The sequence below is a fragment of the Artemia sp. Qi Xiang Cuo genome, chromosome 18 (assembly GCF_049724085.1).
Source record: "Artemia sp. Qi Xiang Cuo chromosome 18, ASM4972408v1, whole genome shotgun sequence".
NCBI classification, from domain to species: domain Eukaryota; kingdom Metazoa; phylum Arthropoda; class Branchiopoda; order Anostraca; family Artemiidae; genus Artemia; species Artemia sp. Qi Xiang Cuo.
Window position 1 is genome coordinate 12,594,814 of NC_142811.1, and position 26,156 is coordinate 12,620,969.

The 26,156-nt window shown below is 34.8% G+C and overlaps 1 protein-coding gene across 1 annotated transcript in view; it reads right to left on the reverse strand.

The window, feature by feature from the left end:
• Window positions 1-26,156, reverse strand: part of ScsbetaA (Succinyl-coenzyme A synthetase beta subunit, ADP-forming) — a 101,870-nt gene that overhangs the window by 64,085 nt on the left and 11,629 nt on the right. Inside the window, exon 3 of the mRNA XM_089104120.1 lies at window positions 11,387-11,551. Within this exon, the coding sequence (XP_088960246.1) occupies window positions 11,387-11,551 (165 nt within the window). The remainder of the gene's footprint in view (window positions 1-11,386; window positions 11,552-26,156) is intronic.

The following is a 26,156-nucleotide window of genomic DNA, read 5'->3' on the forward strand; positions in this document are numbered from 1 at the left end:
TACCCTGGAACACGTATTTTGGCACAAACTTTCTCAAAATGCCTTTAAAACCTACTCGAGACTTCGAAACCTACTTGTAATTCCTATAAACATCTGAACTAATTATATATATATATCAGTGCTGTAACTTACTTGAAGTACTTTTACTTCAAGTACTACTTAAGTAAAATTTTCAAGTACTTGTACTTGTACTTAAGTACAAATTCCACAGAGTACTTATTACTTGTACTTCATTAAAAAATTGCAGCTAATTATTAATACAATTTTAAAATAAAATTAAATTAATTTTTAAAATAAATTCCTAGCAACCGTTCCATTTTTTTTTTTTTTTTTTTTTTTTTGAAATTTTTAATTTTCTGGTTTTTGTGGGTGTGGTTTTCGTTTAGTACTTGCTTTTGTTTTCCGTTTCCGTCGAGCGCATTTAAGAAGAAGAAGAAAAAAGGTGTCAAAAAAAAAAATTGCTGACGCAGGCAAACAACAATTACCGTTTATTCTTCAAGGCAAATATTTTGCTGTAAAAGGACAAATCGAAAAAGATGGCGCACTTAGTGCATGGTGCAAGAACTGTCCCAACAGGGTTCTCAAAGGACACCTGCATGCACCTTCAAATTTCCACAAACACTTGCGTGTAAGTCTCCTTGTCCTTTTTATGTCTGTTTGTACTTTTTTCTCTCTTAAACTTTGACAGGTATCACCATACAGATAGCCCAGTAGTTTCCTTACAACACAACCTACACATCATACGCAACTTTAATCTGTTTGTTGTTTTGGTCTATTCGGATATCGTTCAGATTGGATTGAACAAACCTAGGCTAGAGTTGTGTAGCCTGGATCTCCTGTAGGCTAAGCTTACTGTTAATCCAGCATTATGAAATTAATGCACAATTTACCCCACACCTAGCTTGATTAACTTCACCTCAGGAGAAGAATGTTCAACGAACCAGAATGGGCCGAAATTAGTTGTGGTAGGCTAGGTGTCATTCAAAAGGGTCTCGGAACCAGCAACCAGCAGCTTTACATTTACGAAAACTAATGGATTGCTATGAGCCTTGGCTTCTCTGTGTTAATCTTGAGGCTAAGTTGTGTATTGAGATTGTTGTGTATGAGGCTGATTGGGATTGGAATAATGGTTATAGAATGTAGAATGCATATATAATTTTTGTTTTTGTGTGTGTTTTCCATTTGCAGAACTGCAGAACTTGCAGAACTTGCAGAACTTGCTAATTTGCAGAACTCAAAGGAAGTATCAAATTTTCTTGAACAAGTAGGCTAGCCTAGGCTATTTGATTAGGCTGAATATTTTAGCCATATGGATTGCTGAATGTTTTGAATGCATTGATAGTTAATAGTAGAGTCTAATGACAAATACACAATTTAGTTTAAGCATAGCCTAGGCTAATTCTAGAAAATACTGCCCAATCTTAAACACATGATCCTATAGGCCTTGTAGGATACAAAACCACTCAAACATAAATAGATTCAATCCCAGAAATGTGCTGTAAAGAAAAAATAGGCTACTAGGGTTTGCTAACTTTTCTTTAAGCTTAATTTTCAGTATAAAAAAGTTTCTGAGATCAAATTGAGCTAATCCCAACAAGGTAATCTAAATCTATACATATGCAAGACTAAGAGCTTGCTTGGAAATATAGGCTCTATTTGAATCAAATTATGCTCGGTTGCTTGTCCAAAGTTAGTGATTATCCAAACACCAGGGGTGCTTGGATAATATACCCAGTTCTTCATCAGCAGCTGATGTGTATTACCAAATAAAGCTAGTTTAAAGAAAAATCAAACTGTTTTGTTAAGCCTAAAGGTGTATCTGGCTTTGTGGGGGAATAGACAAGGAAATAGAAAATCTAATGGTATATTTCCTTTTTTTCTTTATCTGATTTCTCCCCTTTAATAAATATTAGAGCTAAAAATATGTTTTGCTATTACTAGGCCTAGACTAGTCTATCCTTACAAAGCCTATCTTTAGTCTACTAAAAATTTCATTTTCCTGACCTAGCCCCATTTTCCATTTCCTGACTTGAAGTAAAATCAAGTAATTGGAAGCATTGCATCAAGCCACACTGTCCATTGGGCTTGTATAGCCTAAGCTTAATAGGCTTGCCTGCTTGTGATCTACTGATCCATCCATAATTAATACACCAGCATTCAAACATTCAATTAGATTTTCATCCACAAATATATTGTCAATTAGTGTTGCAGATTTCCCAGTAACTCATGTAAGGATAGTTATCAGTGGATATAGAAAAGAAGAAATTACTAAATTGAGAAAATCTGGACAATCTGAACTTTTAAGGAAGTCAGTATTGAAATCTCCCATTTGCACTTTATATTTAGGTTCACTATTCAAATTTTCCATTAAATTCTCCATCTCCCAAATAAAAATTTCATTTTATGATATTTTATATACTAAACCAATGGTGATTTTTATGTGATTTATATACTAAACCAACAACTATATTTTTTTTTTATAACAATTAAATATTTTTGTATAGTATCAAATTTATTTTCTGGGTTATAGGCATTTTGTTGAGATTGAGAAGCTAGTATAGCAGGAATGTTAATTTTTCCCATTAAATTTAATGTATTAATAGGGAAATCCTTAGACCTAGGCTATTTGTTACATAGGCCAGATATCCCAGGCTACATACCTTATTGTATTTTCAGTTAACCTGCTTCCAGTTTAACTGCAGCTCAACTAATGCCTGGATATGTCCATAAGCTATTTACAAGTTTGATGATAGGCTAGTTGTTATATTACTATGTTTCTATATTGCTAACAACTCAGTTTATTTCTGGACAAATTTTCGGTTGATGTTGATGTTTCAACGATGCTGCAGAAACATGAGGGTTCATTGCTTTTTTGCAGAGGATGGTCCAAGTTTAAGCTGCAAAAAGGTTTTCTATGGTGATCATTGTAATCGTTGAATCTGCAGTAATGTGAAGGTTTGTTGTTATTGTGAAGGATCCACCAAACCCAGTCAGGAACTCGTATTTTGAGACTATTGCCGGATACAAGCAAGTTCACCTAATGAGAGGATATGTCTCTAGTTAGTAAATGTCTGAAATGAGATTATTCCCAAGTAAAGGAACCTTCCACTCAGGAGGAGAATGTGAAGATCTCCTCCTGAGAGGTATATGGCTGTACCTGGGACCTGGGAATCATTTCATTTTGGGCATTCACTGACAAGCAGGTGACAAGGGACATATCCTCACATTAGGTGAACTTCCCTCTATCAGGTGATGGTCTCAAAGTAGTTGAGTTCCTGACTGACAAAACCAAACCATCAAACCTTCAGAAAGTGATGGTTCATTCATATTTGTTATACTTGTTATACTGCAGTTTCAATGTTCAGTGGATCCTGTGGAAAAGCAATGAGCCTTTGGATTTGATTCATATAGCAAAACTAAACATTATGTCTGCTTTCAGACGGCTCATCCTTCAACCTATGTTGAATTCTCCAAAGTGAACACTAGGAAAAAAAGGAGGCGAGATGGAGATGAGCAGACCATTGATTCTGCTGATGACGCAACCGATGAAAGCATCCCCGAGCCTAAGCAAGAGGATACACCTTTTTCTTTCTTTGAAAAAAAGAAATGTACGAAAAAAAGGGCTGATGAGTTGATTATGAATTACATAGTGTCTGACATGCGCCCACTCTCTACAGTGGAAAGTCATGCATTTAAGCAAATGATTCTGGGGATAAACCCAAGTATCGGACCAATAATGCCAAGGAAAACTCTGGCCGGTAAAATTGATGAGTCTCTGTTAGTTGTAAAGAAAGAAATGATTCAGCTCTTTGAAAAAGTAGACTATGTCACTATGACGTGAGATATCTGGTCTTCTAATAATAAGAGCTTTATGGGAGTAACAGCTCATGTGTTAGATAGTCAAAACAAATTTGTGCCTATGGTGCTTGCAGTTAGAAGGTTTGCTGGAGCGCATACCTTCGACAGAATTTCAGACTTGCTGTTTGCAATATTTCGTGAATATGGTCTTGACAAGAATCTGAGCAAAATTCGGGCAATTGTAACAGACAATGCTTCAAACTTCGTCAAAGCTTTTAAGGAGTTAGGAAAATCAAAGGAGCAAGAATCCAGCTCTGAGTTTGCAACCAGTGAGAGTGACACACCTGATGAAGAAAGCATGGATTCCGAATCCGAAGACTTAGATGTTGTTGACGTTGGTAAGATCTTTGACAGGGTGAATGTGACTGATGTCGGGGAACCAGAATTGGGTTCTAGTGTCAATCCCAGAAGTGGTGCACAAGACCAAGATGAACTAGAAGCAGGGGTTAGAGGGACCTCTGATAGTTATTCTGATCTTCCCGACCGTATTGTTAACACAAATGATGACGATAGCGATATTTCTGAGCCCGAAGGGAATGATGGCAGATCGGACTCATTAGGTAATATAGGTATGTACTTACCTCCACACTTTCGCTGCTCTAGTCATACCCTGAACCTTTTGGCCACCACAGATGCCAAGTATGCTTCAAATACGGACGTGAGTTACAAAAGAAATCTGCAGAGTGTCAAGAGCAAGTGTCAGGGCTTATGGAATTCCCTAAGCCACAGCTCAAAAAACAATGACCTATTGAAAGAGGTCTTCGAAAAAAGCTGATAAGACCCAACGCAACAAGATGGAATTCTGAATACGATGCACTGAAAAGAATTCTTGAGTGTCACATGGCTGGAAAGCTCTCAGCAGTGTGTGATGTCTTGAAAAAACCAAGATTCAAAACAAGTGAGCTTGAATTTCTTGCTGAGTACGTCTCAGTCCTTGAGCCCATAGCAATCGCCCTAGATATGCTTCAGGGTGAGGAGAAAGCCTATTTCGGGACTGTTCTCCCAACTATCAAGTGCTTGGAAAGGAAGTTGGTGAAGTTGCACCAAAGTGTCAAACTCACAAGGGTCTTAACCCAGACGCTGCTCGAAGGACTTGGAAAAAGATTTCCGTTTCTCAGTGGATCTCCAAAGGTTCATTCGGACTACCATCTTGCTACGTGGTCATTGCCGTTTTTCAAGGACAAGTTTGGGAAAGAAGAACACAAGGAACTGGTGCTGGGTTTGATGACAGATGAGGCCATAACAATGAAGCAGAAAATGGGTGCAACTAGTGAAAAAAGCAGTGGCATAGTTCTTGAGAGATCTCCTGAGGCTTTTTTTGACTTTTCGGACGACGAATCAGGAACAAGCACTCAGCAACCAACTGTGGCAAATACGGTCAAGATCGAGATTCTGAGATATCTCAGTGATTCCCGAAAGACTCTCTCGATCTTACAAGAGTACCCGGCAGTCAATTCAGTGTTTCGGAAGTATAATTGTATGCTTCCTACATCGGCCCCAGTTGAGCGTCTCTTTTCGAAAGGTGGCATTATAATGAGTCCAAGGCGTAATTCCTTGGCGGACGGAAGGTTTGAGAGCCTCGTTTTGTTGAAAGCCAATGAGAAATTCAAGGTTTTTCAGCAAAATATGGACGTAGTTTGAGAGTTCGTTTTACTGTTTTGATGGTTTCCTTTTCAACCTATTTTAATGTCACCTTTTGAAAAGCAGATGTCAGAATCAGCTCCTTGTGCGAACCTGTCTTTGAAGAATGGCACTGAGCGACTGACTATATATACCGTATGTGGTAAGACGATTTTCTGACTGAGTGAATCGCTGGAAGATCCGTTGAGAACGGGATTTTTTTTTCCGTTTCTTTCCAGCTTTTTTTTTTTTTACCTTAATGTTTTTGATAATGCTGGAAAAGTAGAGTTGGAAAAAAAACACCTTTTCAATTTGATTCTGTTTTTTTACTCGTTCTTTAATATAAGAAATGAAACCATTAAGTTAACCTGAGTGTCAGTGGCGTAAGTGTGTGATTGTTGTGCTGGAAAGAACCTCCCATGGAAGAATTCCCTTTTTTTTTTTAGCTCAATAGTAATTTTAACATCATATAATTTGATTACTTGAAGTAGTACTTGAAGTACTACTTAAGTACTATTTCAGACTACTTATTACTTGAACTACTTAAGTACAATTTTGGTGGATTACTTGATACTTGATACTTAAGTAAAAAAATTGATAGTACTTGGTACTTGTTACTTAAGTAAAAATTTGGAGTACTTGTTACAGCACTGATATATATATATATATATATATATATATATATATATATATATATATATATATATATATATATATATATATGCTCCTCTCATTTGATCTGCCATCAGCGGTCCAATTACAATGGAACACGTATTTTGGCAGAAACTTTCTCAAAATGCCTTTGAAACCAACTTGAGACTTCGAAACCTATTTTTAATTCCTAAAAACATCTAATAATAACATTGCTGCACTACTAATTACCGATGTATGTATTAGAATAAATTAATTTAAAATTAGTTTCTTCAAAATTAGTGTTCCAACGTTGAAGCCAAGTTTCGCGTTCAAGAGAAATCTGACTTGTCTACCCGTGTATAAATCTAATGCCGCTTATGTTTTTACGTTCTTCGGAGCGCTTGCACCTCGGTCCGGGTTTTTATAATGGGTGAGATAGGGAATGATCATACTGCTAATTCTATAAACTGTGGTGGGGGCTAAGAATTTTTTATTATTTTAAAATCAAGATGCAAAAAAGTATTTTTCAAAATATGGTGGGGGCAATTTCTCCTCCTAATTGGCGCCCTTGTAAGAGGAATGGTTAGAAAAATGAAATAGACATCAGACGAAAAATAATGCTGAAGGAGACAACTAAAAGCGGCAGATACAAATGCTATTAATACCAATATTTTCATTTAATTATTAACATGGACATTAGCTAATTAACGATTTATTAATAGCTTTTTAATATTTTTTTTTATCTTTATACGATGCTACGTTTAGTCCCAGGCTCTTTTTCGATCTAAAAGTTCTACGAATTGCAAATATAAAATCACATATAAATATTTATAAATCAAGTAATATATATATATATATATATATATATATATATATATATATATATATATATATATATATATATATATATGTATATATATAAAATCATATATATATATATATATATATATATATATATATATATATATATATATATATATATATATATATATATATATATATATATATATATATATATATATATATATATATATATATAAGAATATATATAAAATCAATAGATTGAGGGAGACAAGAGGTTAGATTTACTAAAATTGAAGGAGTACTTGAAGTGTAAGAGGAGCGATACTACTGGGCAAGATATCTTGCAATGAAATATTCTCCTTGAGTTGCGGGGAGGTAAGAGGACGGCTTTGATTTTAAAAGCTCTAGTACATATTGTTTTTTTTTTTTTAAAAAGAGAAAAGGACACACGCCACCACCCCCGCAAAATTTCCATTAAGTTTTTAACATTAATTTATGAAATAAAGCTTCCTCTAAGAATAAAAGACTATGGTTAGATTCTGGGGAAGAATAACCTCACCATCTGATGAAGAATCAGTTAAGGTGGCATTTCAGGAAATGTTTTTAAACAATGAGTGGCATTCACATTCATATCAGGTAACTAAGGTTCTGAATAGATAGGAAGTGTCCTGGACATTGAATAGCGGAGACAGCTGAAACTGTTGAAAATGTTGCACCACTACCAAAGGATATAAAGACAATTTTAATGGAACAATAGCTAAATTTGTGACACGAGGAAAGAATATATCAGAAGAACTTGAGATTTCTGCTGAAATAAAAGAGTCAGAGGAATGGGAGAGGACAGCTTTTGTTATGTACCAAGGTCAGAGGAAATAGAATCTGACTGAACGAAATGGTTACGTGGAAACTTACACAAAAACCTACATCTTAAGGGTATAGGACCTGTAAGAGTAAAAAAATGGAATTAAATTTCTATATGCCTAGTAACAAACACATAAAAGCTGAAATAGGGATAAGTCGTTTTATTAGACAGTGAAACATATACAAAAAGGGTACTTGTTAATTATACGGAACACATTCAAGAATTACGCTTAGGTTACATCTCAGAAAACTGGTTTCATAGCTACAAAGACAAGTGTCGGGTGATAAAATGCTTTGGACTTAGACAGAATGCACTGAACTTTTATAATTTGGGCTATATATTTGCATATTATGGGGATGGGGTTAGGTTAAGTTAGTTCAGGTTATTTTAATCCCCCCCATTAATATGCAAATATATAGCTCAAATTGTATTATTATATAAAGTAAAGGTTATATGATGGCCATATTTCATTAGGATTAACCCAAATTCATTTATTGGGTATGTTCTGTATTATTAACAAGTATCACAAAAAGTTCTGGATATTTCGATCACATATACAGTGACCGTCATCAGCAGATAAACTAGTGTTACAATAAAAAAAAATATTTATACTAAATAAACAATTACTTCCAGGTCACAAACAGTTCCTAATTTATTGGCTGAGAGGATTCAACAATAGGGTTCATTCTAAGTCTCGAGTTATAAAGTTTTCTCCTTAATATTACCTTAATGTAAGTTTAATTTTTAGTGAAGGTGGCACAATCTTCTCCTTCCTCCAATTTCAAAAGAAATATTTCTGAATTTACAGTTACCTACTTGTTTGGTCTATCATTCCCATATAATCCTCCATTCCCATTCCATTCCCTTTCCATATAATCCATTCCCTTTCACATCTAATATCGCGATTCGGCCTCCCTGATTTACGGGAAAAAGTGACTGTGCTTGCGGGAAAGCTGTCGTTATCCGCAGATCTTACTGGGCACCATAATTTACGTCATTCTATGTAAATAATTGTTAAGTATGCGAGTTTGCTTTTTTGTTTTTGTTCTTGATGTACTCCACTTCTTTTTTTTCATAGTGGGTAATGAATAAATTATTGTTATTATTATATATTCGACATGTACAATTGTCGTCCGACGTAGGTAATTCTTTTTCGATCCAGAACTTTTCGTATTTGTTTCACTGTCTAATAAAAGGATTTATCCCGATTTGTACCTGCCTAGTAACAACTGCCAGAAATACCTCCGGCAGGGCTTATTGAGCTAGTACTATCCGTAGTACTTATTGAGCTATAACAAAGAATATTTAACCAATTAAAGAACATCTGCTGATAAAAAAAACTTCTACCGATAACCGTTGGACATGATTCAAAGGTGACGGGTTATTAAGACTAATTTGATGGCAAGTGTACCTCCTATAGGCCTTGTCGGACAGATAGGGGCATTACTACTGTTAAGTACCATGGACATAGGAAATGGAATCTGATTGAACGGAATGGTTAAGTGGAAACTTAGATAAAAACCTATATCTTAGAAAGTTAGGATAAACCAAAAATTATTTTTTTTTTTTACAAAAAGACCTCCATTACAGTTTACCATTTTTGGTAGTAGCAGGCAGGCACTAATTAAAAAAAATATGGGTGAAAAAAAAAACAACAACAAGAAATCAGCCAAAAACATTTATAGGCTTAAGAAGATCAACAGACAGCTAATGTGTCAGTTTTTACGAATGAAAAGCATAGTCAAATTTAACCAATTAATTGTGCTTACTTATTGTGCGCACAAATACTGACGAAAAGATGCTGCTGCCCTGAAAACTTCATAATTTCGAAACAACCAAAAGGAAATTATTCAAAAATTCCGGTTTTCAGGCGCTATTTGACCTAAGAAAGTTCCAAGGGGTTAAAAATTTTGTATTGACGTTCTTGGTGCATGAAACAGGTTTGTTTAAGGAGGATTCAAGATGGGTTAAGATTAACAGTGGATTTCCGGAAAAAACTTTCTTCAATATTGCAATAGGTAACTGAGAAAGAAATACTGAGACGATATAAGATAAAGATAAGTAAGTAAAAGCAAAGGTTAATAGCATACAACAATGTTGAAAGCTTGTTAAAATTAAGAATAAAAGCAAATATAATAGGCCTAATATAAGCAAAAAAAAAATAAAGAAAAGAAAAAATTGCATGAATAATTACAGAGCCACCCAATTTTTTTTTGTAGCAATTTTTTTTGTAGCCTATATTTCATATAGGCTACATCAGTTTAAAATAGACCGAGCTGAAATATGAATGAACTTAAAGATAAGGTAGAACTATCTGTAATAAATTGTAACAAAACCATACATGTGAAATATCCAGAACACTGAACAGGTGGAAAAACAGCATCGCCAGCGATAAAAATTTGCGAGTTGAATGCTTTTTACAACACAAATAAATCCCATTTAACACACCGCCACATAGAACAACTAAAAATTATACGTATTTAAAAAATATTACCAAAGCGATAACAAAACCAAGTATATTAATAAAATAGATTTAAAAAAGCAGATATTACAAAAGACCTATTGCTCCATGAAAGTGCTTTTGCTTTGTGTTTCAGCATGTCCAAACTTAATACCAAATAGAGCTCATATTTGGCAACAGAGACATTAAACACGTTTTTGGAACGCCAAACTCAAAACACTATTATTTACCAATGTTCTAACATTAATTAATTATGACTAGGTTATTCTTAATAATGAGTGTTCCATAAATAAGGAACCTAAACCTAAGGGTTTAGGTCCCTCTCTCTTGTAAACCTATGGGGTTTACAAGAGAATCTTCACAACCTAGTGACCCCACACAGAAGAATAGGGGTCTACGGACCCTAGGAGACTACGGGTCACAGGGTCTACACAGGAGACTACGGGTCAACATTGAAAAAATGGAATTTATCGTTTTTAACAGCGCTAATACAGAAAAAGTTAATCTCGTCATCGATAGTATTAGAATCCAGCAGCCCCAGTCTCTGAAATACTTTGGTATCACTTACGGCCAGACACTTAGATCCACTAGAGGCTTCTTGACCGATTCAATCTGTAGATCTATTCGAATGGCTTACAGAAAAACAGTCAAATGCAAAAGGTCATTATATCGTTTTATTATTTCAAACCTTTTCAATGCCGTTGTCTCTCACCGAGGGTCGAAAAATACGGAGCACTTATTACCAATACATAAAATTTTTGCTGGGACTTCCACTCAGGTTCTCTAACACGGAGGTCTCGTCGATATACGGAATATTAAAACCATCAACTAAAGTGATTGAACTAGAGTTTAGAGCCTCCGTGGAGTCCTTCAACAAGCTAGATGGTTAATCACTGACTCAACTATTTATGTGATTATTAGAATTAAGTTTTAGCGTTACCTATGCTTTTTTTTTTTTTTTTTAAATTTGAACTCTGCTTTTTTACTATTTTTGTAATAAGCAGGCACAAATATATATATATATATATATATATATATATATATATATATATATATATATATTATATATATATATATATATATATATATATATATATATATATATATATATATATATATATATATAAGCTTTAAATACAGTAACTTACAGGTTCCAGTAGAATCTTCAGCTAAAGGATTAACTTCAACCATCAACGCATCTTTCTCAGTAAATAATTTGTAAACCTTCTGAAAAATGTCGGCAGCTTGTTGTTTCTTCTCTCCTATCATTCCCAAGCGCTCTGCTATAGAAAGTGCTTGTTCTTCACTCATTCCTTTAGTAAAGAGAGAATCAAATAATAAAGAGAAAATAAAAATAATAATGTTGACAAAGAGAAACAAAAATGAAAATTATTCTTTGCACAATATCTTACATAAAAACAGGGTTCGATAGACTATCTTCTGTCATCGTAAGCACATTTGAGTTCAATCTGAATGTGTGTAGGGGGATGGGGGAGAGAGTAACGGTCAGAGGAACGTTCATAGGGGGAGGACCTTTAAAAAAGTAACTTTAGGGGGAACATTTTCGAACCTTTCTGAGAACATTTTTGGACCATTCTCGGCCTTTAGATCATCTCACCAGTTGCTGTAATAGTAACGGGCTATTATACTCTGTCTGATTTATAGATTTTTTTCCGTTACGGGTCAGTATTTGATCATTGCTCGTTGGAATCTGTTTGTATTATTATTTACGGGTATAAAGTTGAAACAAGAGAGTGACGAATCAAAAAATATAAAATACATGGGAAACATAAAATTTGGGCATTATTTGCAAATTAGGAAAAAGGGAAGGAGAGTTCAGGAAGGGAGGAGGATGGAGGGGGGAATAAAATGAAGCACTTTTAGGAATGATATAAGTAATCCTAAAATACTTATATTATCCATAAAGCGCTTCACTTTACTTTACCCTCATCCCCAATATAGCCCAATTATATTTTTACCATGCATTTTGCCATACGTCACTCTTCTGTTTCAACTTTCAAATCGTAAACGACAAAAAGATGCATTTTGGTACTTGCATATTATATCGACTAAACTGTTGTTCTTGACCTGTTGTAAAACCAGTTTCTCTGTGGGCACTCGGAGATAGCTTAGCCAGAGGGAAATAAACTACTATGCAGGTATGTTTTAATTAAATATTTAATATATAGAGGTGGTTAGGTTAGGTTTTTAATATAATGCGTTCTGGGTGGCCTGCTTTCCATAATTCTCTTTTGTAGTTTCCATAGTTGTGTAACAAAAGTATTATATTTTCATTATATTTTGGTATATTTCATAATGACAAAAACAAAGAAATGAATATAAAGACGACAAACGGTTGAATGGTCAGTAAATGAAAACAAAGAGAAACAATAAAAATCCAACAAATATTTCGCCCGTATATAAGAAGGTGTCTTTAGGGTAAAAAAAAGAATGGAAACTAGAAACCAAAAAATATAGCTAACTAAAAAAAACATATATAAAACTAAAATAGATTAAAATAAAATATATAACTTAGAGTTACTTATATTTAAAATTGGCAGCTACCTCTATCAAACCACAAAAGTAACTTGATTGAAATATATGAAATAATAAATGAACTAGAAATATATTATTGCGACACAATTTTATGCCAAGCATTCGACGCTGCAAGTCGTTTAGGTTTGTTACATGAACTAATCCCTTGGACATTTTTTAATACTTTATTTTTGAATATGGGTTCATTTTTTAAAATAATATGATAATTAGGATCAATATTTATGCTACCAGTATGCCTATTAATTGATAAACTTGTAAAAATGTTTTTTTTTTGTTTCTAATGCTTCAAGAGCTCATTGAGTGAAAGCGGTGCTCAACAAAACGCTCCACAAATTGTTGGTGCGTTCGAACGACGTAAAACTTAACGCAAGAGCAAGGAATGCAGTACACCACTCAACTTGCCAAACTTTTACGTGTTACATCCTTTCCAGAATTTAGAAAGCTACTAACTGGTCTGATTGATTTAAAACAAGTTGACATATTATGTTTCAATAAAGTACGTTTGATTTTTTTCCAAAAGAATTATGTGTAATGTAACGAAACATATCTATTGGAATTGTAGGCTTTAGACTTTTATTTCAATATGATTAACCTAACATCCCTTCTTGAGTGCGGTCGGTATAATACGTAAGTACCTACAATTTAAATAGTGTTTAAGGTATAACAGAAAAGGTTCGGTTTTATTTATTCAATTTTATAAACTAAATAAAATCTTTGAGTCAGGACAAATGTGTTGTTTTCGTTTTTTTTTCACTTTCCTATTTTGAAAAAGCCCCCCTCCCCGAATATTTATAACAAAGCTAAATAAATTAAATATTTCTACTTAATTGAAATTTTTACTGCAATGAAAATAAAATGATAGTCATATTTACATCCCAGGGGCCGGGATTTCAAGTTATGGTAAATATCATTTTAGCAAATAATTGAAAACAAAAATAATTTACTGGTCCCAAAGTTTCACCAGCGACCAGACATCAGGAGTGGCACGTATAGAGGGACACCCCCACCCCCAATTTTTTAGCCAGTCGGAAGAAAAAATTGAGTCAGTAAAATAGTGGCACGACGCACCTCTTTTTTCGGGGCTCAATTTTTCCTTTATTACGTAAATTGACTGATGGAAATATATGACGTAAAATCAATGGAGGACTATCAGTCTCAGTGGTAAAAAAAAAAAAAAAAAAAAAAAAAAATTAATAGCAATATCACGCAAATAAGTCGGTATATATGGCCAGCTAGTCGGTGAAATCCATGGCACCCCCTAACAATTTGGCTAGTGGCGGCTCTGCCAAACATTAAAAAAATAGTCGAAAAGGATTTATGAATAGAAGCTAGGAATAAAAGATTTATAATTGAAATATCTAAATAGATTAATAGCTTCTTCGAAGTTTCAAAATATCTTCAAATTAAATACCAATAAGTTATCTTAAAAATAACGACAAAAAAAAAACAACACAAAGACAATAGAAGACATTAAAAACATAATCGAAAAATATTTAAGATTGGAATTTACGAATAAAAGATTTATACCTAAAATATTTAAATTGATCAACAGCTTCTTTGAAGTTTCAAAATATTGCGTCTTCAAATTAAAATACCAATAAGTTATCTGAAAAAGAAACCGCAAAGCGGTTCTAAAAAAAAAAAAAAAAAAAAAAAAAAAAAAAAAAAAAAAAAACTAGTTATTTTTAAAAATACTAAAAAGTAAGAATAATAGTAAAAAAAGTTTATACTAGTATATTCACAAAATACTAGTTTTTCTGAACACTTCTAGCTTATGAATAGTTAAGCTATTCTAGTTGTCTCAGAGGCAATTTGATGTACGGTATGGTTCTTGTTAATTATTCAAAACACACCCAAGAAATTGATCTGAATGTACGATCGGAAAAAAATGGTTTCATAGCCACAAAGACAAGTGACCAGTGACAGAATGCATAGGACTTATATAATTTGGGATATTTGCAAATTAGGGGGGAAAGATGGTAAGTATAACGGGTCTGGAAGCATACTGTGCTATCTACAATTATTCCGCATATTATGAAGTAAGAATTGTTTTCTAACTTCAAACTCAAAATATTTAAAACCCCACCCCCCACCCCTGATGCGCAAATATATAGCCTAAATTATATAATTCCAATGCATTCTGTCCCCCAAGAAGTGAACACACCAATGAAAAATGAAACCGTTTTTTTACAGATCTACAGATCAAAATTCTTGAGTGTGCTCAGCATAATTGACAAGTACCCACGGTATATCCAACTTTCAACCACTATTTTCTAGTCCAATATTCAGCAACATAGTCTAGCAGAAAGATTATAATATTGGTTTTACATCCATAGAGGGCTTTTCAGGCTTGAATAGCTTTTGTAGATTGGAAGAAATGTAAATTTCTTAAAAGAAAAAATATATGTAGGCTTTAGTGTCGTCATTATATCAAAAATGAGAAAATTTCTTTGTTTCCAGTATTAAAATACCGTCTATTTATATTCTAACACATTCAGTTTTTCAACGAAGTGAACAAGGCGGAAATCAACTTTAGCACAGAATTGTAACTGACATCTTGTGTATCCAACATACGATCATACGATTATATCCAACATACGATCAGGATCAAACATACGATTAAACATACATACATTGTCCTACTGATCCTCCTTCTTATGCTTAAGACATTCCAACATACGATCATGCGATTGTATCCAACATACGATCAGGATCAAACATACATACATTGTCCTATTGATCCTCCTCCTTATGCTTAAGACTATGCTTAAGACTTATGTTTAAGACTTAACGTACGATCAGGATTAAACACACGATTAAACATACATATATCGTCCTACTGATCCTCCTCCTTATGCTTAAGACTTTCAACTTCCAGGGGTGTAAGCATACGTCTGCTGCAGACGATTCACCAGAAGATTTAAGAAAAACATTAAGGGGATTGGGAGGGGGAAACGAATTCTCCCAAAGTTATGGATCTAATTAGATCGTTTTTTAAACATCAGAAAATTTTCGGAAAAAATGGAAAATGTAGTGCCGTTTTCGAGAAACAAAAATTTTTTATTTGGACTATCTGTCTTGACTTTTTATCTTTCTACAATTAGCCATGTCTTGATGCAACCTACTACAAAATACTTGATAACTTCAATTCAAAATCGATGGACTCGGTCGAGGCCTTCAGCCTGATTTTGAATTGAAGTTATCAAGTATTTTGCAATAGGTTGCATCAAGACATGGCTAACTGTAGAAAGAGAAAAGCCAAGACAGATAGTCCAAGTAATTGAGAGGCAAATGGCTTCGGCACGGGTAAATATATATATATATATATATATATATATATATATATATATATATATATATATATATATATATATATATATATATATATATATATATATATATATATATATATATATATATTGTTACTAACAGTTAATAATTTGTTAGCTAATAAGCAATTTATTAGATTCTATATTAATTTGGAAGTATGACTGAAAAAATAAATATGAAAGGTCACATCGCTCTGTCGATCTTCGTCCCAAGTAGGCTAGGCGGAACACTTTTGAACTAAGGTTTGTGTATTTAAAAAAAACAACGATATGTAAATACGATAACTTCGTAAATAAAATAACTAAATTCATTACACATAGCCCACACAGTCATTGTATAAAGATCAGATTTAAGTGTTGATTTAAAATCCATCGAAATATAGTGCTAAAAACGACTCACAAAGTTGGTGTTAAATCAGAACTGAAATACAACTCCAATTAAAATCAAGGCATTAAAAGGACATTTCAAAATATGTAACAAATTAAAGCTACTAAATCCTCTTAATCCAATACACATATTTTCCTCTATTGATTTTAAACTTTCCATACAAAACAGAAAGTCCTCACTGTAAGACACTAGTCTTAAATTCCGTATTTATTAGAAAGCGACACCCGGGAAAGAACAAAGTTGCTCATTACTTATTCATCCAATTTTCTACCTCTTTTCTAGCTTAAATGAAGAGAAAGAATTTCATTTAACACAGAAAAGTGAATCAGTCCCAAATGTCTTAGCGCTCGAAATTATTAAACCAGTTAGCCAAAAGAGAATCTAATATTCCTTGAAAAAGAAAACGTACATTATATGTTCAATAGGTTATGAGATAGTAAATGGATCCAGATACAGTCGGAACTTAAGACATTCGAGATGGCAGTCACGAGGGTAGTTAATTATGTTGGAAATTTCTCCTAATAATGGCCGAAAAACTCCTAAAAAAGTGTTTTAAAATGTAGCAACAGTATTCTAACCATCCACATGTTTTTTTTTTTGAGCCACCAGGCTTGTAAATGGGTATATATATATATGTATATATATATATATATATATATATATATATATATATATATATATATATATATATATATATATATATATATATATATATATATACACACACACATATATATATATATATATATATATATATATATATATATATATATATATATATATATACGATGATGTCAAATAGAGAAGTGATGGCTTAGAAAAGAGTCCAATACCACTGTTTAAGAACAAAGCAGTTCAAGGCCTGTCACTATGTGCATCTTGGTGGAGTGAGTCCAACATATTGGACGTGCCTCTTAATACACAGTCATCGTAATTCGAGGATATTTTTACTAAATAGGGGGGAAATTATCTATGCCAAATATTACAGGATATGTTGTTTCAAGAAATTTTCAGTCAAACTAAGAAATCGATTATGGTACAGAAGAGAAATCCGTCTGAAAGCCTATCTCCGATTGACTAAATGCACGTCACATGGAATCTCCGATTCGGTGTGACGTGCATTTAGTCAATTTTGCTGTATAGATACAAGACCTCGGTCTGGGAACTAATGTCAGAATAAATCCCCTCACCAAACCTATTTGACCGGGCGTGCCTAGGAGCCATTTGCCACCTCAAATTTCGCAAAAGAGCAAGCCATGAATATCTAATGCAAGCGTGCATTAAAATGCACTTATTATCCGCTATTGCCAAGATAAGAATGCTCACATGGTTTAGGAATATTATGGGGCATCTAATCAAGTATCTGACCAAATAGTGTCTCGAATTTAAGCCGTCTTCCCACGGAAAAACAGCAAGGAGGTGAGCCCTTGGGGAATTCCGGACGCATTGGCGCAAAAGGGACAGATTATGGTTGGCATTTATCTACCTCCAAATAGAGCACCAGAGTGGCAAAATGCGGTTCAGCATTGGCGTCGGGTTGGGCTGAACAGCATGTGCCTAATCTCAAGTACAACGGAGTGCAGACGAAAAACGACGATACATTCACAAGTCGGAGCGAATAGCCGAATTTAATTTCAAATTTGGGAGTAGGAAATGATGAATCATCTTTGAGGAACACCTTGAAAATGAGCCTACAATCGGCACAATCGCCCCATCCCCATCCCTAGAATAATTTTGCTAAATCGGGCAGCAACTATCTGTTTGAGATTTCCCAGGCGAGGCTGTAATAAAATATAAACTGCAGTAACTATCTGTTTGAGATTTCCCAGGCTAGGCTCTAATGAAATATAAACTGCAGTGAATGTAGAAGTAAGACATTACTATAATTTACATTACTATAATTATTAATATAATTATTAGTAAGACATTACTATAATTATTACTATAATTATTAGTAAGACATTACTATAATTATTAGTAAGTCAAAATTTATTATTCAAACTTGGGTGCCGGGAAAGGCCCCCATCTTTCTTCAAGCTTGACAGAAGAGACAGGAAAAGGACTTTAGGATTTCAGTAATTCATCAAAAGGTTGAAAGATTCATCAAATTTTGCACATACAACTACACTAAAAGAAATGAGATTTGCACAGTGTTTTCTCTAGGATTACTATTTATTCTATTTATTTATCATTCCAATTATTTCATCATTTTAAATTGCTATAACTATTAATTTGACGTTTATTATTATTATCAATCTGCTGACATGCGTTAATGTGACCTTTATAAACGTTGAGTTTCGTATTATCTGCCTTTCTCTTTGAAGTTTCTTTCTTTTTCAAAAGATTAAAAATGCATATATGGGTTTATACTAAAGTAACTGCAGATAATCACAAAAATATTAAACTATTGAGCTTATGCCATTGGTTTAAAATTGACGACAGGATTATGGCCGGAAAGATTAAAAATGCATATAAGGGTTTATACTAAAGTAACTGCAGATAATCACAAAAATATTACACTATTGAGCTTATGCCATTGCTTTAAAATTGACGACATGATATTATTGATCAGACAATAACCATATGCACATGCTCCGTAGCTTAGTAAGATTGAGTAGCGCTGGCCATTTAAACTTCTAACCCACTTGGAGTAAATATTTCAAAAGTTCGATGACGACTAAGTAAAACCTGCTGGATATATAACTCTCAAAGCATGAGATTCTATAGGATGTACTAAAATAAGGGCCACCAATCATTTTTACAAGCAAAAACTTGAAAAAGAGAGAGGAATTGTTCAATTTTTATTATTTATAAGTTTGTCAATAAGTATTTTTTAAGAATATGCAATACATCCCTACGGAAGCATCTCTGTTATTTTCTCGTTTTCAACCGATCACTCGGTTAATTTTATTTTACAGAGAGATGATACAAAACTGCAAAAATAAATACAAAAAAAAAGAGATACAATACTAAGAAAAAGATACAGTAAACCACAAGGTAAAAGTATCAAATTTAATTAGAAAAATCCTTCAATTTCATTTTTGTCTTTATCTGATGTTTTTTAAATGTCGGATCACTGGAATTTAAATAAAGCCTTCTGAGACGCGTCAAATAATGTCATTGTCGATTAGTTTGAAAATTTGTGCATTTAAACACGATTATCTTGAATTTGACAAAACGTTAAGTCAGCCTCATGCGATAAGGACCTTTTCTCCAAAACTTTCTGATATACTGCCGAGTAAATTTCAACATTATTTATTCTCAAAACCTTTTTTTTGAATTTGCTATAATTTGCTGAAATTATTAGAACAAACATTTAAAGTAAATACACAGGCGCTGAAAAAAAAATTCTCTCTCTCTAGCGAAGAGAAAGTTGTCTTTCATTTTCTAGTTTTTATAGCAAAAAGTTGAATAGAATGATATCACCATTTTCCTCCTATATCGTCTTTTCCTGCTTCGCTACAATGAAAGTTAAGTCTAATATATGCTGCAGAACTAGTTAGGGCGTTTTGGTAAAAAAAATTGCAGAAATTCAAATGAAAATCCTGTCTTTTCTGGTAGATGAAAACAGGCAGCGTCATCTCGGTTTTAAGAAATTAATTAAAAAAACTTTTTCCACTAAATAAGTTTTTCAAAGAAAAGTAAAGGACTCCATTAAACAAAAAATGAGCAAAAACAAAATCAAGTAGTCCATAAAACGTGAAACTACCACAAATCAGCATTGATAAATAAATGAAACCCAAAACGAACAGAATTTATGCTAAATAACCGAGTCAAACTAAGACCGAGTAGAAATTAACATAAGTTGGGCGCAAAACCCCTATGCCTTCCCAAGGCCAGAACATAATTTACACTTTACTGAAATTAACTATTATTATTCACTATTACTAGCCCTGTTACTAGAACAAAATTTGCACTTTACTGAAAAAATATAAATGTTTTTTACTTTTATAACTTTAATAAATCAAATAATATTAACATTTAGATTACTAAATATCAGTATATGTATATTAAACTGACAATGCGCATTCATTTGTATTTTTTAGCGGAAATGGTAGTCGCTCTCAAATCACTTTCAACTATTAAAAATAATCCTAGCCCTTTCAATTTCCAATCAAATGAGCCCTTTTGAAGTTTCTACGACAAAACTTTCAATAAAAATCTTATATACCCCCAGGGCATAACTTACAACCCTTGCCATGAGTGCTGGGGGAGGGGGGGGGGGAGGTGTATTTATCAAAGACCTAATTTCCAGAACTTTCTACTATGTTGAACATAATGGCTATCTGAAAATTTGGATTGGATGTGTTTGGAGGAATGGTGGGCGTGAGAGGGGGGTTAGTTACCCTCCAATCACTTTCGACTATTACAAAGGGCGCTATCCCTCTCAATTTCGAATTGAGTGAGCCCCTTTTGAAGTTTTACGGCAACTCTAACTATAAAAACCTTATATGCCCCCAGGTCAGAACTTACTACCTTTGCCCTTGGGGCTCTGGGGGGTGTGTCATCCTTAAATACATAATTTCCAGAACTTTCAACTACGTTGAACAAAATGGCTATCTCTAAACTTTGATTGAAAATTTTTCGGGAAATGGTGGGCGTAAGAAGGGGGTTAATTACTCTCCACTCACTTTCGACTATTAAAAAGAGCAATTTCAATTTCCAATCAAATGAGCCCATTTTGAATTTCTATAACAACTTTCTATATAAACTTTAAATGCCCCCAGGGCATAACTTACAACCCTTGCACTGAGGGCTCTGAGGGGGTTATAATTTAAAAATACCTAATTTCAAGAACTTTCAACTACATTGAACAGAATTGACATCTCAAATTTTGATTGGATGTGTTTGGGAAAATGGTGGGCGTGAGAGGGGCTTTAGTCGCTCTCCAATCACTTTCAACTATTAAAAAAGGCACTAGCCCTTTCAATTTCCAATTGAATGAGCCCTTTTGAAGTTTCAACGACAACACTTTTAATAAAAACCTTATACGCCCTCAGGACATAACTTACCACCCGGGCCCTGAGGGCTGTGGGGGGGGGAGGGGGTGTCCTCCTTAAAGACCTAATTTCAAAAACTTTCCACTACGTTTAATAAAATGGCTATCTAAAATATTGATTGGATGTGTCTGGGGAAAAGATGGCCGTGAGAGAGGGGGGGGGGGGTAGTTGCCCTCCAATAACTTTCAACCATTTAAAAGGGCACTAGCCCTTTGAATTTCGAATCGAATGAGCCCTTTTTCTAGTTTCTACGACAAAGATTTCAATAAAACCATTATATGGCCCCAGGCCATAACTTATAACTCTTGCCCCCAAGACTCTGGGGGGAGTGTCCTGCTCAAAGGTATAATTTCCTGAACTTTGAACTGGGCGGAACAAAATGGCTATTTCAAAATCTTTATTGGATGTGTTTGGGGAAATGGTGGGCGTGGAAGGAGTGTTAGTTGCTTTCCAATACTATCTACTATTAAAAAGGGCACTAGCCATTGCAATTTCCAATTGAATGAGCCCTTTTTGAAGTTTCTACGACAACGCGTTATATAAAACCTTATATGCCCCCCTGGGCATAACTTAAAACCTCAAAGATCTAATTTCCAGAACTTAAAACTACGTTGAATAAAATGGTTATCTCAAAGTTTTGATTAGATGTGTTTGGAGAAAAGGTGGGCGTGAGAGGCCGGTTAGTTGCCCTGTAATCACTTTCGACTATTAAAAAGGGCACTAGCTCTTTGAATTTCCAATCGAATGAGCCTTTTTTAAGGTTTCTACGACAACGCCTTCTATAAAAAATCTTATATACCCCCAGGGCATAACTTACAACCCTTGCCCTAGGGGCTGTGGGGGACTGTCCTCAAAAACATAATTTTTATCTGGAAGTCAACTACGCAGAACAAAATGGCTATCTCAAACTTTTGATTGGATGTGTTTCGGGAAATGGTGGGCGTGGAAGGGGTGTTAGTCACCTTCCAATCCGTTTCGACTATTAAAAAGGGCACAAGCCACTCCAATTGCCAATTGAACGTTTCGAAGTTTCTACGACAACTTCTTCGATACGAAGTGCCCTGCTCTAAAGGCAAAAACTAATAAATAATACATTGTGCCAACGTCGTTCTTATAACCCCCTAGGGCATAACTTAAAACCCTTGCCCTAAGGGTTGTGGGGGAGTGTCCTCCTCTTTACTTAGTCTCCGTTTCTCGTCTCGTTCTGGAGTGTCCCTGTCCCTGTTCTTTACTTAGGCAGCGCGATCGCGCTGCCTATGATTTATACAACAACTTTCTATATAAACCTTATATACCCCCAGGGCATAACTTACAACCCTTGCACTGAGGGCTCTGAGGGGGTTATCATCCTAAAAGACCTAATTCCCAGAACGTTCAACTACGTTGAACAAAATGGATATCTCAAAATTTTAATCGGATGTCTTTTGGAAAATGGTGGGCGTGAGAGGGGCGTTAGTCACTATCCAATCACTTTCAACTATTAAAAAGACACTAGCCCTTTCAATTTTCAATTGAATCAGCCCTTTTGAAGTTTCTACGACAACGCTTTCAACAAACCCTTTCTATGCCCCCAGGGCATAACTTACAACCCTTGCCCTGAGAGCTGTGGGGGGAGGGGTTGTCATCCTTAAAGACCTAATGTCCAAAACTTTCAACTACGTTGAATAAAATGGGTATCTAAAAATTTTGATTGGATGTGTGTTGGGGAAAAGGTGGGGGTTAGTTGCCCTCAAATCTCTTTCGATTATTAAAATGGGTACTAGCCCTTTGAATTTCAAATCGAATGTGCCCTTTTTCAAGTTTCTACGACATAATTTCAATAAAAACCTTATATGCCCCCAGGGCATAACTTATAATTCTTGCCCTGAGGGTTGTGGGGAGTGTCCTCCTCAAAAATATATTTTCTATTTGGAAATCAACTATGCTAAACAAAATGGCTACATAAAAATTTTTATTGGGTGTGTTTGGGGGAATGGTGGGCGTGGGGGAGGGGGACTAGTTGCCCTCCAATCACTTCCGACTATTAAAAAGGGCACTAGCCCTTTGAATCTCCAATCGAATGATCTTCTTTTTAAGCTTCTAATACAACACCTTCTTTAAAAACCTTATATGCCCCCAGGGCATAAATTAAAACCATTGCCCTGAGGGCTGTGGGGGAGTGTCCGCTTCAAAAACATATTTTCTATCTTGAAATCAACTCCGCTTAACTAACAGGCTAGCTAAAAATGTTGATTGGATGTGTTGGGGGAATGATGGGCGTGGGGGGGCTAGTTGCCCTCCAATCACTTTCGACCATTAAAAAGGGCACTAGCCACTCCAATTTCCAATCGAATGAGCTTTTTTTAGAAGTTTCTACGACAACACCTTCTTCAGGAATTATAACCATGCCCCATTAAATTATAACCAATTTAAACCATGCCCCATCAGGAATTCTCTATTATTTTGCTGTGATCCCTCATCGGGTTTACTGTTAAATTTTCAGGTTTTTCGTCACTACAACTTAGCCACCAAGATATTGAAAGCGTTCTGTGACAATTTTCTTGTAGGCATTCTCCTGATTCAAGAGCTCAAGAATCACAGCATCTTTTACACAGGCACTGTTTCCGCAAGTCGGTTGCATTGTACCCAACTTTAAACGTAAGAAACTTAGAAAACGAGAATGGAACTGTTTTCTTATATTGTTGATGAAAACGATGATGATGATGAAATGGTACCTATCAAGTGGCTAGGCAACAGCACAGATATCCTAAACTTAAGTATGACGGAAAAGCTCATAAGTCCGAAGGTTGTGCGAAACGAACACGAAGTTCATCTAGGTTAAATAGCCATAAGTCATAACTTTGTAAAATTGGTACATGGGAGGTATTATTTTCCTTGACCATCTTGTTACCTTTAATACCATCTTTATTTCAAGCCTCTAGATGGCCTCTTCGAAAAGGCCATCCTGAGTCTCTTATGATATAGTAGCTCAGGGTCGCATTTCACATAATTGATCAGGCAATAAGCAATACACGGCTTGTTTATATTGCTCATTTTGAGACGATGGAAAAATGGAAAGGCTTTCGGAAGGACTTGGTCGACTTCAGACTTGAGAACCCTGAAAGTTTAATTAAAGGCACAACTGAAAACACTATAACTTGCCAGGGTAAACCTAGGGAAGACGAGCATCCAATGGAGCCAGCCAGAAAGAGGAGTGCTGTGTCTATGCAGCCAACGGTAGCTGTTCGTCACGATTTTCAGCTTCCTTTAGCACCAAAGATGACGGATCAGAATCCCCTTAAAACCAGTCCCAGCACAGTGTAGACAAAAATAGTGAGTTTAACGAGAAAAATTCCGCTTCGAGGTGTTTTAAGTCGTTAATATTACACTGGATACAATTAGAAGTGAGCAGAGGGATATATTTTTTGGTACTCGGTCATTTTTCTTTCCTTTTTTTACTTGAACCAAATAGTAGTCGAATCCTTCATAGAAACGAATCATCGTTGCATCTTCTACATGGCATGAGGACATAGCCACAAACCGCACATAAACAGTCAACATAGCCTCAGCCACAAACACAGCCACAGAAGGTTTCCTTCCAGAAACCTGACAATTTTTTCGAGTGATAGATAACCCCTCAGAAATCTGTATAACAGGCATTTGAATTTTTTTCCAGAAGACTACATGTCTATGCACAAAGGAGTTAACGATGGCTTTATCTTTTGTAACAGGGATTGAGGGTTGAGGAGGATTTATAATAATTTTGAAATTCCCTTTCGATTTTGGTTTTAATTGCTTCTTGCGCAAAAAAATAATCTAAATACTATAAACCTAAATTCGTTATAAAAACGTCCAAAGCTGTTTAGAACCATTCAATTTGAGGCACTTTGTTGATATGTAGTTAAACATTTTCTTTTTATTAAGATCATGCAGGACGGATTCACTAAATACCTAGGCACGGATAGCACTAGGGCTCTTATTATGAGTGGTTTCGAGGGTATATAATAATAATAAGATAAGATTAGATTTATTGCAAAAAGCCTGTGGGCCATAGCAACACATGTATATAGGGTATTCTAAAGCCTCGTCGTAATTCGTGTAATAAGGGTTACAAGTGTTCTAGGTCTTAGGAAGCTTGTATACAAATTGTGGAGATTTAAATAAGGACCCTAAACTCATCTATAAAACGCTTAAAAGGATCACACCTTCCTCGTATTTTTGTCGTCTCATTGGCAGATATAAGACGATTAGTAGAGATAACGGTTCCATTGTAACTGAACCCCAAGCAACTGATCCCCTGGAACTGAACCACCTTGCAACTGAACCACCATGCAACTGAACCACCGTGCAACTGAACCCTCGTGCTACTGAGAATCAGTAGCAAAAACAACGAAAATCAGACGTCATAATCTCTTAAATCCAGATTTAGTTCTCTTTGTTATGTCTTTTAATTGGGGTTCCCTTCACCCTGTCACTTTCTACGGGTCTAAGCGTTTACCCCCATCCCCCATGGAAAATGTCCCCTCCTCCAACCACAGAAAACTCACCACCTGGAAAATACCTGCCTCGCGGAAATTATGGTTTTCAAATTTAAAAATCTTCTTTGAGTCGTGTTAATTTTTAGTTTAATTGAGAAGTTCTAAGGGAAGTGGAAAAGAGGAATTTA